At 45.9% G+C, this 18080-nt stretch overlaps 1 protein-coding gene across 3 annotated transcripts in view; it reads left to right on the forward strand.

The window, feature by feature from the left end:
- The window catches only part of Polr1A (RNA polymerase I subunit RpI1), a 314770-nt gene that overhangs the window by 129465 nt on the left and 167225 nt on the right, over positions 1–18080 (forward strand). For all 3 annotated transcript variants that reach the window (XR_012823481.1, XM_075673365.1, XM_075673366.1), the window contains exons 14-15: positions 8748–8867; positions 10849–11066. Coding sequence is in view for 2 of the 3 variants with exons in the window: in XM_075673365.1 (XP_075529480.1) it covers positions 8748–8867; positions 10849–11066 (338 nt within the window). In the remaining variant the exon portion in view is untranslated. The remainder of the gene's footprint in view (positions 1–8747; positions 8868–10848; positions 11067–18080) is intronic.

Below are 18080 nucleotides of genomic sequence, written 5' to 3' on the forward strand. Positions count from 1 at the left end.
TTTACCATTTCTTTCGCTGTGCATTTTACTAACATCTTCCTTCTGTTTCCTTTTTAAATAAAATAGATATTAATCCTTACTATTCAAACTGGATTAAGTTATTTTTTTTTGTTTCAGCATGCTTACTAGAGAGTGTCAGCATCGGGCAACATGGTGTCAGCCTGTCTTGTCATAAAACAAAGTTCTGGCTCATTCAGGGAATTTTGCAAAGGTGCTCAGAGAATTTGGAAATGTCAACTTGGTAGACACACTCACTCCTCCTGGGGTGATAACGAAGAATGTTGCTTATGGCCGCAAACACCAGCTGTCCATTATTTATGTACCCCACAGTCTCGAGTACACCTTGTTGCACCAATAACTTCACTACTTCAAAAAGGTCCAAGAATATTTGCTTCACTGGCCAGTAGTCCTTTTCCAACGAGCACAAGGTCTTGTAGTCCAACATCTGGTGTATAGCCTTGGTGCTGCTTGTCAAAGCGAAACTTCATGGCGTTTCTATATCTGTATCGCTCCTCAGATGTTTTGCAACGCTCAGTTAGCATTAGCCTGTCTGCAATTCCAAGCTCTTTGTCTGCGCTTAGCTTTGGAACCTCACCACAGGCAGCAAAATATAAACTGCACCCAAGACTGCTTCTATGAGTCCCGTTATGATGAGCCACAGCCGCTTCTAGGCAACATTTCCAGCCGCTGTTAAAATTTGGAGAAATCGACATGAATTGTTTCAAATCGCATATCACTTCTCGCATATCTTCACATGATGAGGCAGCACTATCTGCACTCAGAAACTTCTCCATCAAAACACCACTCGTTTCATCGTCAGTAGTGACATGCTTCCAGAGCTCAGCAATGTCAGTGGTGGAACCATGTTGGATCCAGGGGTTTCGCCCAGGCGCACAACGCCCACCTTTTCCGTTGATCGGCATGGCCCCTGTTTGCAGCCGCCATGATCACGGCACTCCTGTGTGAGCTCACAGTTTGGGCTTTGCAAAATTTGCAGCTTCGTCTCAAGCGGTACAACATTGCGCTTTGTCAGTGCCATCCACTGCTGCTTCTGCTGCACATTTCCGTGCTCGCTGAAAAGGGGGCAAAGGGCGGGTGCCGCTTCGCTTCATACCTTTTTTTTTTCTCTCCTCACGTGTAGCTTGATCGGGGGTGACGTGGACCTGAGGGGGCTACGCCATATTGTGGCACCAGGCGGAATTCACTGTGGGGTTAATGGCGGCTGAGACGAACGTGCATAGACAAAACGTATCACCCCCTCTCAGCATTGTTCGTTTAAGGGGAACTTAGGAAGGCAAATTCAACAATCATTCTGCATGAAAAACGTTGGCCAGAAGGCAAAATTTTGATTGTTATATCCGATATGCGATGAATAACTTCTCTTTATATATGTTTCTTTTTTCTCATAGCCCTAATGTATAAGTTAATCTTCTTAAGTCGCCTCATAGTTATAACTGATATATCTATATTGCCGCGATGCTATCTGTGCCCAACCACGCTGACGACGAACATGATGACCTCGAGTGTGCAAACGAAGGACTAGAGAAGAAGCCTAAACTGAGCGCTTGTTCTAATAGTCTCAATTAAAATACCGCTCTCCGCTCTTGTCTCAAGTGAGCCGTGACACTGGTGGACGTGCTGGGTATCACATCATCGCCTAATGATAGGGACGACTCCTGCGGGTAGCCCTGCATCCAGCCCTTCAAGACATCCTCCAAGCGTCGAGACACCTGTGCACCGTGCAAGCTGCCGCCTGCAAGGTCTGTGCCCAGAATTCGGTCTCTTGCAAGGAACTTTGTCAGCGACCTCACCGACTCAGGAAATGGCGCTTGCAAGTCCAACACAGGTTACTGTTCAAAACAATCTAGTCCCCACAAGCTTCCACGGTATGAAGACGCCGAAGACTAGCTGGACCAGTACAAATGTGTAGCTAAGGTCAGTTATGCTTAAAAGGAAGAGGTCTGGACACCGACCAAAAATGGTTTAAGAGTTATTTACGTTTCGGCTCCCCCACGGGAGCCTTGTTCACAATGAAAGAAGCGGCAAAGCTGGCGCCCCTTTTTATGTGTGTCTCAAAACATGACTAAGGCACCTGGCATACATGGGCGGCAGATTGCCTTCGTTGCGATTAAGAGTGTGCGCCATGGTTTGGATGATTAGGGACTCAAGATAAAGACGCGAAGAATGATTTCGCTCCTTGGCAATCACACGAGATTTCTCCCAGTTAATCTTATGTGATGTGGCTGCGCAGTGTTCGGCCAAGGCATTCGATGCAACATGTCGTTTCTGGACGTCATTCATGTGTTGCTTAAGTCTTGTTTTGAAGTTGCCGGTTTCACCGGCGTAGACATACCGACAGTCCGCACACGGAATTACATACACCACGCCTGGGAACTTGTCCTTTTCCAAAGGGTCTTTCACATGCACGAGCTCGTGTCTAAGTTTCCGGGAGGGCACGTGCGCAGCCTGCACGTCATATGACCGCAGGACGCGTGCAAGAGTCTCGCTTATGCCGGGGACGTACGGAATCGAAGCCCGTCTTTTGGGGGGTCCAGGCTGGGTGGGTACTGTGCGAGCCAGCTGGTGCCCTACTGAGTCAATGACGTACTCAGGGTATCCACAAGCCACTAATTCCCTCCGAACAAGTGCATTGTCCGCCATGTGGTCTTCCGCTGTTGTGCACACGTTTTTTGCCCGACGAAGAAGAGAGCCAACAACAGACCTCTTTTGCGAAGCAGGGTGCACCGATCTGTAGTTTAGGTAGCGGCCCGTGTGAGTGTGCTTCCTAAACACCTTGAATAACAGGTTTGGCGCATCTCGCTGCACAAGGGTGTCCAGGAACGGCAGTTGCCCTTCAGATTCCACTTCAACGGTGAACTTGATTGCTGCTTGTATATTGTTTAAGTGAGTCGTGAAAGGGTCAAGGTTTTTCCTTTGCAAAAATACTGAAACAGTCGTCGACATATCTGAGGAAGACTTTAGGTGCCGGTGTAAACGAGGACAACGCTTGAGCTTCGATAGCCTCTATTGTTAGGTTAGCTACTGTGACCGAAATCGACGCACCCATTGCTGCTCCGTGTACTTGCCGATAAAATTTCTTCTGGAACGTGAAATACGTATTTGACAGGCAAAATTTTAGTAGCCTACCTAGGTCATGCACATCGATGGGGGATCTGTCAGGCAACGTCGGGTCTTCGTCAAGGGTGGCGACGCAAACTTCCACGGCCATGTCTATTGGTACGCTTGTAAACAGTGAGACCACGTCAAAAGAAACTAAGACTTCGTCGGGGTGGACGCTTGTCCCTTTAACCTTTTCAATGAAGTCGTACGTGTTGCATATGTGCGTGGCACGTTTTTCAACGAGTGGCGTCCGGACCAAAAGCTTTCTAATGTGTACTTCACTCTTGTAAGTAGCGCAAGGACGTGTTTCCAAAACCACGAGGCACATTTGACAATGTGGGACAAATTTTGCCATCGTCTACTTGATACCTTCGCAAGTACTGATCGCCGAGATAATGCACAACGCCTTCTCGAGTTGCGCATTCAGAAGCGCAACGAAAGTGTTTCCATGTTTGCCGAAGACATGTCTCGTTTGTTTCGCTGCGCGGATCCCAACATGCCTGATTTGAAGAAGCTGAGCCATCTCATGCGTGGCGTCAAAGAACAGCTATTCGCTGGTCTCGTGCATAACCCGCCTACAACAGTGGAAGTATTCGTTAAGAAAGCCACAACAATTGAGCTGGCGCTCCAGCACTGTTGCCGGCAATACGAATGCCTGACTAACGGTGCGCCTGCAGCAGCTGCAGTACTGACAGTGACAGGCGAGATCTCGCTGTGTCAACTGACAAGACATATTGTGCGCGAGGAGATTGCGAAGCAAACTGCCACACCGACGGAGATTACTGTTGCTTCGGTCGCTGAAGTTGTGCGCCAAGAAATCCGGCAAGCATTTGCATCTCCTGAGCCACTCCCTGAACCATGTCACGTGCATACAGCTACACAGACGCTGTCCATCTCTTGCTTTCTACCATGCCAGTACAGCAGTGCCACCAGCAGCCACCTGTTGCTGCCTGAATACAGAGGGAGCATTTCAGGCGACCCCAGCTTCGCAGGACCAACGTATGGTGCACTGCTGATTGTCGACCATTGTGTTTTCACTGTGGCAAACCAGAGCACATTTATCGTTTTTGTCCTCATCGCAAAGGTGGCATGTCCGTATTGTGTGGCTGAGAAAGAGCGTGAAGCAATACAGCAGCAAGTAAGAAAAAATGCTAGATGATGATGTCATCCAGCCATCAAAAAGCCCTTGGGCATCACCCGTGGTACTCGTTAAGAAGAAGGATGGTAGCCTGCGGTTTTGTATCGATTATTGCAAGCTCAATCACGATACAAAAAAAGATATGTATTCCTTACCATGCATCGACGATTCCCTCAACAGGCTACGGCATGCACGTTACTTCTCATCGATGGATTTAAAAAGTGGATACTGGCAAATAGAGGTCGATGAGCGGGATCGCGAAAATACTGGTTTGTGATGCCTTATGGGCTCTATGAATTCAAAGTTCTCCTTTTTGGTTTGTGCTTTGCCCCAGCCACGTTCCAAGGGCTAATGGATACTGTTCTCTCACACCTTAAGTGGAAGACTTGCTTAGTGTACCTAGACGATTTGATTGTTTATTCTGCCACGTTTGATGAACATCTCAGATGGCTATGGTCAGTTCTTCAAGCCATACGGTCCACCGGGCTTACCTTTTAACCTTAAAGGGTTACTTTGGCGATGAAGAACTACAGTTTTTGGATTATGTTGTAAGTCACACAGGTGTCAGACCTGATCTTGAGAAAATCGCAGCCGTCGCAAAGTTTTCAAGACCTACGAACCAGAAGGCCATCAGATGCTTCCTGGGCCTATGTGCATATTGCCGGCGATTTATTGCGGGTTTTGCACGCATCGCCTCGCCGCTCACCTGCTTAACCAGAGATGTCACGCTTGTGTGGGCCGAGGAGCAGGAGGCGGCATTTAACGAGTTGCAGCACCGTCTACAAACTCCGCCTTTTCTTGCCCACTTTGACGTGGATGCGCCAACAATGATCCACACCAATGCCAGCAACGTGGGTGTAGACACCATCCTTGTTGAGTGGCAAGATGGCGCTGTGCGAGTCGTCGCTTACGCAAGTAGAACACTGTCAACTGCTGAGGCGAACTACTCCACCACAGAGAAGGAACGCTTGGCTGTAGTATGGGCAGTTACCAAGTTCCGCCTGTAACGGCTGCCCATTTCAAGTCATAAGTGACCATCATTCTCTCTGTTGGTTGACCAACATGAAAGATCCATCTGCACATTTGGCATGCTGGAGCCTACGGCTTCAAGAGTACGACATGACAGTGGTCTATAAATTGGGAAGGCAGCACGTAGATGCTGACTGCCTTTCCAGATCGCCGACCAAGTCGTCAGGTGGAGATGACGAATCCACAGGCTTTTTAGGAGTTGTTGATGTGGCCACCATCTCTCAACAACAGCAAGAGGACCAAGAGCTCGCTTCACTAATTGATTTCTTAGAAGGCCGCACCACAAACAAGCCCAGATTGTTCTCAAGGGACCTGTCATCATTCTGCATACGCAACAGTGTTCTTTTTAGGAGAAACTTCAACAGGGAAGAGATATCTACTAGTCCCTAAAACTCCGCAATGAAATCTTGCTGGTCTTTCACGATGAAGCTACCTCGGGCCACCTAGGCTACACAAGAACATTAGCACGGGTCAAAGAGAAGTACTACTGGCCATGGCGCGCAACACAGGTGAAGCACTACGTTCGAACGTGCCTTGACTGTCAGCGACGAAAAGTGCCACCTACGAAACCTGCAGGACTATTACATCCTGTTCCAGTGCCGGAAACACCGTTTGCACAAATTGGGATGGACCTTTTGGGCCCATTCCCAATATCTGCGGCCGGAAATAAGTGGATCACAGTCGCGACAGATTACCTCACGCAATATGCAGAAACCAAGGCACTTCCGAGCAGCGCAGCAGCCGAGGCCGCACAGTTCTTCATCGGAAACGTCATTCTGAGGCACGGTGCTCCAGCGGTCATCGTAACCGACAGGGGAATCGCGTTCACGGCTGAACTTTTGTAAACTGTACTCGCGCGAAGTGGCGTGGCACACAGAAGGACGACAGCCTATCACCCGCAAAGCAGTGGACTTACGGAGCACCTCAACAAGACTCTCACAGGCATGCTGTGCATGTATGTCAATGTGGAACACAAGAACTAGGACCAAATATTACCCTACATAACGTTTGTTTATAATACGGCTCGGCAAGAAACAACAAGAATGCGCCATTCAGTCTCCTCCACGGTCGAGAAGTGGCTACAAAGCTGGATGCTATGCCTTCTCATGATTCCAGCGATTCTGAGACTGACGCCACAGATTTTGCAGAGCGTGCCGAAGAAGCAAGACAGCCCGTGCATGTTCGCATAACTAGCCGGCAAGACCCAGATGCCTGACGTTACAATCAACACCATCGATGCGCCGTCTACCAGCCCAGCCAGAGTCTGGGTTTGGGCTCCAGTACACTGCCAAGGCCTCGCGGAGAAACTTCTACGCCAATACTTTGGACCATTCAAGGTTCTACGACGCCTTAGCGACGTCAACTATGAAGTCGTTCCTGACAGCCCATCCTGCTCGAGGTGCCGTCAGGCCCTGCCTGAGGCTGTGCACGTGGTGCGCATGAAACCCTATTTTTCTGAGTGACATGGACACTCTCTGGTTGGCTGGACACCGGATGCTACCCGCCGAGCATCGGGATGATGCTCCTTCTGGTGGGGGGCAAATGCCGCGATGCTATCTGTGCCCAACCATGTTGACAACGAAGACAACGACCTCGAGTGTGCAAGCGAGGTGCTAGAGAAGAAGCCTGAACTGTGCGCTTGTTCTAATTGTCTCAATTAAAATACCACTCTCCGCTCTTGTCTCAAGTGAGCCGTGACAGTATGTGGTATCGCTATAAGTGGACTGCACTGTTCAAGGAAAGAGTGACATAGCCATTGCCTAGGCTGTGTTTTTTTAAGTATGGGTAGCGTTTCTAGAGGGGGTGAGTGTAGGTGACAACTTGTGTTCTCTGCACTGAAACTACACGAGTCATGAACCCTGCATTAAAAGGCCTGGTACGCTTTGTGAGGCAGGCATAGAAGGTTTCAAGATTAGTTTCGCTAATTTGTATCGTTGTAACACTAATTTTATCACCCTAAAAACATTTTTCTTGGGATCTGTTAGAAATCGATCGCCGCTTTTCCAGGCTTTTCTTCCTCAACCAGTTGGCCCTACATTGACATAATTCGGCAGGAGTTCCTGAAGCCTCCCACATACTATTTTCAAAGGAGGGATAACAGTAAGAAAATCGGAGAGATTTAGTCCCATACCGCAATATTCCAGTCATCCCTTTTCCACACAAAATACATGAGTGGAACAACTTAACTGATGCTGCTGCTATTGTATCCAGTAAGTTGTTTGCCGCCTCACCCTATTGACACCTGCATCATATGTAGTCATGATTTAGAAGTGTTAAGTCACGAAAGTATGCCCAGTACACCTTTCATCTTGCATTTTTCTGTATACATTGACTGATACTGTTTTATGTTTGTTTTGTTTCCATAATTTTTGTTGTATCTTTAGTTTATCTTGTAATGCACCCCTGCTATAACTATGTCCTCTTGGTGCATGTAGTCACCTTAACAAATTAATAAATAATAGCTCAGTCCACAAGTGCAGAGTTGTGATTGGGCCATTTGCTGAGTCCATTCAGTTTTCAAATTTACTGATGGTCACATCGATGAGGTTCACTGTTGCATTAAAACTTCTTTCTGGGCGACTTGGTGCATACTTGACATAAAAATTGTTACAGCGCAATCACATGCAACCACAAAGTATGAAGGACGAGACAAAAGCGCTGACTGTCAACTAAATATTATTGACGGAAGACGGATGCCTTATATAAGGGGAAAGGCAGAAGTGAAGGGGGAAGGGAGTGATACAATCGGGGAAAAATGACAATGCGCATCGATGAACGAACGTGCCAGCACTCAACGGAATCAGCTTTTCTGAAAAAACAAGAAAACGAAAAGTATGCCCAGTACACCCAATCCCAATCGTTTGGGAGAGACGAAAATTCTCGGCAAGAGTGCCGACGCGACGGCGCGCGTCACTTTGGAAGCGTTCCACATACACAAATATGGCAGCAAGTGCGTAAGCACCCCTTCTATATCACTTTTTGCTGCAGAGCTTCATCTTTTTGGAAGCGACTGCTTACTGATTTCAATCTTTGTTGGTATCCCTCGCCTATTGCTAGTGTTCTTTTTAGTTCGTTTTCTTGTTTTTTCAGAAAAGCTGATTCCGTTGACTGCTGGCACGTTCGTTCATCGATGCGCATTGTCATTTTTCCCCGATTGTATCACTGCCTTCCCCCTTCACTTCTGCCTTTCCCCTTATATAAGGCATCCGTCTTCCGTCAATAAAATTTAGTTGACAGTCAGTGCTTGTGTCCCGTCCTTCATACTTTGTGGTTGCATGTGATTGCGCTGTAACAATTTTTATGTCAAATTTATGTTCACTGTTGCAGTTGCTGTACAGGTCATTACAGGGCTAGGTCTTAATGGAATAATGCTACTGTATCAATATCCAGCAAACCGTCAGAGTGGTGCTGTAGGTTGTAAACAGTGTAGCAGTGCGAGTGCTTGTACTTTTCTTCCCAGCTTTATGGAGGTGCGACGTCCAGCCTGGTACTGAGTGCCTTTGCAAGGCTCTTCACGCACTACCTGCAGACTTTCACTGGATTCACGCTTGGGATTGAAGACATCCTGGTTACCGACAAGGTGTGTGCCATGATCGTTTCTTCTTTTTGTGCTGGTCTTGAGCGCTAATTTCATGCATTTACGTCATCTCTTGTAGCCTGGGCTTTGCGTTAAAAAGTGTGTTCTGTCAGCGTAAGTGTCTTACAGTGCATGAGATGTGTTGTAACATTCAGTTTCTGCTGCTGTGCTTGTACACTTCTTGAGGGGCTGTGTGGGCACTTGTGCTGGAAGTGAGCTTACCTTTTTTTTACATCCTTTATTGCTGAAATCTTGTGTAAGTGCTTTGAATATGTCATTTGTAAATGTCTGCATGAAATTGAGTAATTTTCTTGTGACTACACTCGAACCCGACTATATTGAACCTATTTACATCGAATTATTCTATATATTGAACAATTTCTGGACACAGTGTAATTATAATGAGTATATATCGGAAAAATTACACTTACATTGAACAAATATAGCAGCGACTCCCGATATATTGAACGTCAAGCGGCGGAAAAGTGCCCCCAGAAGTTGGCTTTCCCTTGCGGTGGCGTGGAAACCTGGCGGCGCGGCTCCGTCCAACCGCTCTCCCTACCGTGACCGTGCTGCCTCGGACGAGCTGTCGACATCCCCCATGCAAAAAATTATCCTGGCCCACCCGCAGCGCTTGCTCAGACAGGCAATCAGAGGCTCTTGTGCCCTCGTCGTGCAAAATGGTGAAAGTGCAAGTTGTCGTGCTGCTTTTCTGGTTCATTGTGTGTCTGCCTTGTGGGCCTTCTCCTGCAGTGTTGCCGTGATGAAGTGGCAGAATTCGCCTTTCATCGTAAAGCTCAAGATCATAAATCAGGTCGAATGCAGTGAGAAATCGGATGTCCCCGCAGCGTGTGAGATACCGAGGAGCACTCTCAGCACGATCTTGAAGAATAAGGGGGAGATTAGGGCTAAAGCGGCCAAGCTCGCGATCGATGCCGGTGACGCTCGACGCGTACGCACGGCCGTGTACGAGTGGTTCATCCGAAATTGCTTCAGCCGTGCCGGCTTACGCGTGCTCGGTGATGATTGTAAATTATGATGAATGTGACGAAGCCATTGCCGGCGTTGCCGTTTGAAGTGAGCTGTTAGAATTTCTGGAAGCCATTGACAAATCAATGGTGGACGAGTTTGTGAGTGCAAATGATAGTGTCGCGACCATGGCAGAGCCCGAAAAAGGAGACTACATTGCCGACATCGTACCGAGAACAAGTGAAAGTAGGCACAATTAGGAAAGCAACGACGGTCCTTTGCCCACATCCTCTGAAGTGATTGATGCGCTCGCACTAGTCTGGTGCTTCTGTGCGAATGCAGAAGGTTGCGGCCTCAGCTGCTCCAACTCCTTTTGACAATGTGGGGAAGTGCATGCGTCACAGGCAGCGAAATTGCCCAAGAAAATGCAGGACTATTTCATGCGAAACTAAGCTAGTTACATCAACAAAGTGATCTTACATATGGTATGTGCTTTTATGGTGCCCAATTATTTAGCAGGCTTATATTGAATTATGCTCTATATCGAACTGGTAGGCATATTTTTTCGAGTTTGATATAGCCGGGTTCGACTGTATTTCTAAGCAAAGGTGACCTTGGCATGTAGAATATAGATTTCCTGCTGTTTCCTCCTGTAAAAAGGCTGGGACTCACTTCCGCCATTTTTTTTTTCTTTTTAGTCTCATGCCTTCGATCCACCTGTACCGGCAAGAAATAAATCTTGTTAATATTCTGTGTGTTCTTGCAAAACCGACATTTCATAAACTTTTAACTCCAGCTGTGTTGAGCTCTGTGTGCTGCTTGCCAAGTCACAGATGTTGATGAAACATGCAAGGTACCAGGCGGGTATTGCAGGGTTCAGGAATAACCAGTCGGTGCACATACCTGGGCTTGATGAGACACTTGTGGAAAGCCCATGGTGCTAAAGGCTAAAGGCCACTTGAATTACAAGGCCAGCCTCCATTAGCTCTCCTTGGTGCCCTGGCATCCTGTGCAGGCTGACAGGAAGCGCAAGCGTATCATGAAGAAGGCCAAGATGCAAGGCGATGCGGTGGCTGTCAAGGCCCTTGGCCTGGAGAATGAAGAGGAGCTGGATGCTGTCCAGCTGGAAGACCGGCTGAGGGCAGCGCACATGGCACGCAATGACAGACAGATGAAGCAGCTCGACTCCAGCATGAAGGGTGTCACCGACGATGTCAACAACCAGATCAACAAGTGGGTGACCCCTTCTTTTACTCGCACACCATTACGGTCAGACCTCATTCATACGTCTTGGGGAAAAAAAATGCGAGACAAAACGTACTATCCGTAAAACTGTAGGAGTCGAACTCAGTAAATGCTTGAAAGTCGAAACAGTAATAGAGATAGCAAAGTACAGGGAACCTCTGTTAAATCAAAGCCTTAAAAAGTGATAAAAAAAAAGATAAGGACAAGTGTCATTTTAAAATAAGCGAAATCACGAAAATAGAAGCCCGCTGGCTGCACATAGACCAAATTGAGCGTTTCCAAAATGCGAGCAGCAATATTTTTGGTCTCTTTCACATGCATGCACCACAATGGAGCGACTACACACAACGCTGTCACTGGCATTGTGCAAAGACAGCATGTTTGGCACAGAGTCAAAATGATTGATTCTAACACAATACTATTTGAAGCCATTTATCTGAGCATAACTGCTTCCAGACATCCAGGAAGCTGACATTGCTACTTTATGCATCGTAATGAATTGCCGAGAAATTTACTTCGAAAACTGAAACTGAACTGTGGAAGAACGCAATTGTCACGCGCAACAGACATCTACCCGTGACACGGCATTTACACCTCACCATTGTGTGAGCATCAACCTGCAATCTGACTGACAGGCGGTGGGCATGCTGGCTTCTATTGGCGCAGCTGGTGGGCTGATCTTGCCTTCTAAAAAGCGCTGATCATCTTGCCCAAGGTCACAATTAATACACTATGACCACATTGATGCATCACTGATACCGTCCAAAATGAGAAAAAAAACTTCGGCTCCCAGATTACAGATGATGCGTGAGGTCACAACAAAATGGTGGCAAGCAGATGAGCAAGTGCACACGAGCACTGACAGACAGAAAGAAGGAGAAAAGATAACTTGGTACAGCGTGGCTCAGCGAGCGCAAGTGACGCTGCTGATGCTGCCCCATTGCCTTTTTCCTGGTATTGTCGAATTCGAGATTTCGAGATACTATCTGGAGTCCGGGTCCAAAATATTTTCAAGATAGCTGAAAAACACATGAGTTGACATCACAACCCCCCAAAAATTTTGACTTAGGCGATATCTCGAGAAGCCAGATGTCAAGTTTAATGAGGGCTTACTGTATTAGGTTATGTCGATCCCAATATATCAAACCTGGATATATTGGACTATTGTCTATATCAAACAGTTGAAGCACCCTCTTAGAAATCCCGTGCAAAAGTGTAGTACAGTGCTGCAAGTATATCGAACTCTCGCTCACCGCAACATTTAACAGGTATATTGAGTGCTGGGCAGCACTGTGCCCCTGCAAGTACATTTTGGCCAACGGCACGACGGTCACTTCTCACATCATTGAAAATATGCATCTGCCAACAAAACAACACTGTTTTGGCAGATGCTGTGAAACAAGGCATTGAATCTGAAGAGCAGTGCATGCCATGGAGGAAAAATGAGCAAGGTGTGTGTCTCAAAATATTTGCCTCGAGATCTGCGAGTGGTGCCTCTCTTGCGTGTGACATCAGAGGGGGGACTCCGCTGCGTCGCCGCGCAAGTGCTCTCTATGCAAAGGCAACTTGGCGCTCTCGGCCGACCTGTTCTTCTTGAATTTTCGAAATGCGAGTATGTGGATTTGTGGAACAGTACACAGTATACGGAATGTTCTAGGGCACGTATTCCCTGCGAAATCGAGCGCGGTCGCCGTCGTTGCCATGCTTAGTGTCGATTGATCCTGCCACTGATTGCTATAGTCATCAGTGCATACATGTGTGTGTACAGCGTTGGTTACTCGTCATCGCTGTTTCGTTGCCACAGCGCACTCATAATTATTGATCGGCCCTTTTTCAACGCAGAACTGCAGCAGTTGTCTTTCAGCTGTTGCGTCTGCGCTGTGATACCATATGTCGAGTGCATGATACGTGTTTGGTTGCTCGCTCCATTGGCCTCAGACATTCCAATTTTGTGACTGCCCAGTGTGCTAATCATATCACGAAAGACGTTTGAGGCCATTCTTGGGAAATGAGGTTGTTGTTGCGGTGCGTCAATGCATGCACCGCTTTAACAGCATTGACCCAAAATGTGGTCTGGAACATTTGATCGTCTGAAAGGCAGACAAAACTAGTGGGCAAGACAAAGTTACGTAGTCTTGTGCTGCTGTGCTGACTTTGGCAAGATAATTCTAAACTTAATTACTTCCATTGTGACACAGCTCGCACCAGCAAGTTAGTCAACGCAGCATTAGCCTTTCTTTTTCTTTGCTCCTGCAATGAGTAGCAAGCACATTTCCGGGCAAAGTTCCACCAGCGATGATATTTAGTGCTATAAAAACAGGTGATGTTTTCAATATAATTGGTTCTGTAAGCTCATCATATGCATTTAAAAACTAAAACAAGAAAGTTGAGAAGTCCAGGCTGCCTGGTACGTGACCAAATAAGTAGCTGGAGTGCTAAACCAACACCTCCTAAAAACTTCAGGCCTGTGCGCTACAAGATGTACGGGAGCAACGTCACACCCGGTAGGCGATCGCCTCTGGTAGCCGCGAACCAAGCGAAGCCCGTAGTTGGCGCAGCAGTGCCCGCACTGGACCAGCAGCAACCAGCCCGACGTTGCATGTATCGTTTTGGCGTGGTTTTGTGTTTCTGTACTGGTTGTGTGTTCCTGTGCGTGATCAACGTGCATGGTGGTGCTTAAGCCGTGAATTGCGGCTATCAGCATTCCGTACAAGTGCTGCGTGCCGAAATGCCAGGGAAACTATGACAAAGACTCGGAAATTCAAGTCTTCTCATTTATAAAGGACGATGCCCAGCGACACAAGTGGCTGCATGCCGTACCTTGCAAGGACTACCAAGTTACAGCTTCATCAGAGGTAAGGATTTCTTTAATTAGCTTGTTGTGTACCTTCATGCACACTTTTAATGTGCGCATAGTTCATTGTCAGTGTAAAAGCATTGACCGTTAGGCCTACAATCCGTTGCATCGCTGAGAGATACGAGGCGTTGGAGGGACTCTTAGAATGCTTCCTATCGCTGACTGATGAAAATTGTCACATTCATATTTCCCACAGAGGTGGTGTAAAGCGGGCAGAGTTGGTTTTTGCTAGTTTTATGTCGTATATTTGCCAAATTGTTTGAGATTAATAATCAAGTATGAAGGATGTCTTGCAAAGAAAAGGTCTCTGAGTAACGCCAGCTCTCGCCGTTGAGTGCAGTCAAGAGCTCTCGACGTTTCGCTTAGTCTGCTTTTGTTCTTCGGCAGTTGGGAAGAAATAGCAGTGCGGTTCGAGCTGTAGGGAAGTTATTTTTCATTCGGACATCGCTGTAGACAGTGCCATCTCCGATCTATTCTGTCGTGCAAGTACACTGTCAATTTGCCGTAATAAAAAAATCTGACCACTAAATACTACGTTCTGTGCAATGATCCGCGCGTGCATGAACCAGCTAGTGATACCAGCGGTTTTGAGCAGCTCAACTGTTCCTGCTATCGGCAGGAAAAGTAAATTGGTCACGGAAGCGGATTCAAAACTTTATTTCTTGAAACCAGACACATGGCCATTGATCTACGCAGTTGGTGGCGCTAAGCTTTGTTTCGACTCTCATCATTTGATCAATTCGGTGTTAAGTTGTGCTGCCGTAACATTTAGATTCACTCTCATAGTTCATTTGCCTAATGTGCCTGTTCTACATTCTTCCATGCTCTTCAGCTGCTATGATTTTTGCGGAATGATCTTGCCGAGCTTAACGACAAGAATAATTGTGAAATAGAAGCATGCCTTTTCGATCTTTTAGCACAGGCTATCTGAGGGGCACATGTGTTTTCTGTGAGAAGTGTTCGTTCAGCCTGTGCTTGCATCTCAAAAGAATCTAATCTGCCAGTACTAGAAAATCTACCTTGAGCACATATACATAATATGAGTACTATCCTTTCGGAGACACTATGACATAGTTTTTGTGATACATTCCCCTGTTTTTGTTTTTGCAGGTCAGTGTGCTGCACTTTCATGAGAGCTTTATGATAAAGAAGTCTGTTTGTCATGACCAAATGACTGAAAAGGTTATCGAGACCACTTTGCCAGTACCACGACAGGACCCTAGTGCTGTGTGTTCAATATTCAAAGACTGCCCATCATACTTGTCCACACCACAGTGTTCCAAAGCAAGATAGGAGCCACAAGATCGACTGCAGCTATCTTGTGTGAATCCGCATTGGCGGATTCATTGTCATCATATAGGACAGAAGTTGGCAAGTATCAGTTCCAGGCATTAACAGAACTGAAGGCATGTCTGCAGGGATCCTTGTTGCCAGAGAAATGTTCAGTACTGCATACTTTGTCGAGTGTAATGTTCCTGCTGCTAACCGGAGGCACCATGCCAAGCATTGAAGCCTGTTGTGATCAGTGACAGTATGGACATAACTTTATGCGATCAAAAGGTCAAACTTTCCAAAGTAAATGACTATCCTGTCCCCAGCAAAGTTCAGGATATCAGATGCATCCTAGAAATTCTAGAGAATTTGTCTAATCTTGAGACACAATATATTATTCCTGAGGATGTGGTAAAAGCTGTCGACACCCTGCTCCATGTTTTGAAACAGCAGCTACCAGTGGAAACTCGAAGTGTCCTTAAGGTGCTGAAAGAACAGCTGGAAATAGTCACAATGAAAATGCCCAGATATTCACCACATTTGATGGTTATTGCTAGTCTTCTGTTTACAATATCGCCCCATGCTTACAAATTCCTGTGACATGCAGGTGTTATTACACTTGATCTTGAGAATCACATGAGAATCAGGCATGTAGTTCTTCAATCATGCTATCATGCTAAAACCTGTAATTCTTCCATGTTAATGATTTGTTGAAACTGCTGTATTTTTGTTTTATTACGTTTACTTTGTAAAGGAGGTCCCATTGCAGTATTTGACTTCAGGACCGCCTTCTGTATGTTAACAACTTGTAATCTTTCTAATCATCTCAATAAAAACCGATTTCACTGTGCATGTGCATGTTTGTATATGGAGTGTTTATTGCTTTGATTTGCTTTTGCAGTACTATATTTTCGAAAGGAACCAAGTTCCTAATTCTAGTCGCTTGCAGTTATTTTCAACAAATATGTTTTGTGCCTAATCTGTATATTGCTCGAAGTTTTGTGCATTTTTTTACTGCAAGCCATGATTGCTTTGCTACTTGATGAATCACGTACACACAGAGGATAGCTTGCATTGCCGACAGCTGTTAGTTGCTTCATTACCTTGAAGATGTCTGTTGCAGTGACCTGTCTTTCCCATATATGTGACATGCTCCAAATCTTAAGTGTGTTCATGAGTAGAGCTTCTCTATGTCTTGATATTTAAAGGGTATGTTTGTTCTACAAGTCTGTGGTTGCTACCTGGCAGTTTAATTTTGTCACCTTGATGCTTTATTAGTTTTTTTTTCACTGTGTGTTTTAATATTGTGTTCTTATTTAATTATGGTGCCTTTGAATGCCCTTTACCAATAAACCAAAATTTGTTTTTTTGGTTGACTGCTTTTAATTTTGCTCCATTCTGTAATTTTTAGCACATAATAAACAGCCCCGTGGGAGTAACAGTCTTAGAAAGCTGCAGTGGGTACTATTATACATTTTGCATGAAGGTGATGAGCTGCTGGTGTTGCTTCCATCACAAATTCACGTGGTGCGCGCCGCTGAATCAGAAGCTGCCCAAACTGCACTGCAGAAGTTGCCCCACATTTTGTATTGCAGTTATTCACTCACCTAGAGTACTTAGTCGACCTTACTTCTTTAAAAAGTGCACTGCAGCTGACCAGGCCCCTAGCTCTTTCACAGCAGGTTCTTCCTTTCTTTGTAAATGAGCTCACACCTATAATTCTTTTCACGCTTGTATAGTGGTCACACTCACGCTGAATACAGCGGTCAATAGAGAGGGACCAAACCATCCTAAAGAAGTGACACCAAGTGCGGTGGTGGAAGCAAGCAATGCGACCATCTGCCTACGGATGTGGTATCACTCACATAGTGCGCAGGCCTGAAGTTTTTAGAAGGTGTTGGCTAAACACACTAGGAAGAAAAAGGGCGTGTGTATGCGTGTGCGCAGGGAGGGGGGTAGCTCTACAAATTCCCAATAAAATGTTCGCAGGCATTCCTGCGTTTTCTTTTTTTTTATAACAATATTTTTTTTTCTCTGCTGATTAGGTGATGTCTTCCGAGTGGTATCCAGTAGTCTGAAGGTGCATTGAACAAAAGTAGCCCTATGCTAACAATATTTTAGCATTATAAAGTGGCAATGAGATTTACTTGCAAGAAAATGGTGTAAAGCATATTTGATGATTGCGAAACAATATAGAGTGTGGTGCAAGTAATGTTTGAGATAAACCGCTTGTCGCTGAAAAAAAAATTGTTTCTGGTCAGAAAATGTTTTATATATGCGACACCAAGTGGACTAGAATTGTGAGGGAAATTTAGAATTTATATTCAACTACAATGTCATTTATCCAACGTGGAATTTTGTGAATTAGTCCTGTGATTGTGCTTCATTTCAAAAGCTGCGTAGGCTATCATTTACTGATGTTACGAGGTTTTGCGACTCAGTCATGAGATATTTTCCCTGGCTGCAAGGGCTGTGGTGATGAAAAATAAAAATGAAATTCTATGATTTTATGTGCCAAAACCACCATATGATTATGAGGCACACCATAATGGAGGACTCCGGATTCATTTTAACCATGTGTGGTTCTTTCGCGTGCACCTAAATTTAAGTATATATGCGAATGTTTTTGTATTTCTCCCCTATCTATATGCAGGCGCCGTGGCTGGGGTCAAATAAGTGAGCTTGAGCTTAGCATCGCAGCGCCACAGGCACTATGCTACCACATCAGGTGGTGATATAGCAGATACATTAAATATACAGCATTTGTTGTCTTCATAATGCTTTTGTTCATAGAAGTAAAACTAGAAAAAGATACAGACAGTAATGGGAGGGCACCATGCTGCACGAGGTGCAGTGAGAGTGCGAGAAAACAC

Source organism: Dermacentor variabilis, chromosome 10, assembly GCF_050947875.1.
Source record: "Dermacentor variabilis isolate Ectoservices chromosome 10, ASM5094787v1, whole genome shotgun sequence".
Classification (NCBI taxonomy): domain Eukaryota; kingdom Metazoa; phylum Arthropoda; class Arachnida; order Ixodida; family Ixodidae; genus Dermacentor; species Dermacentor variabilis.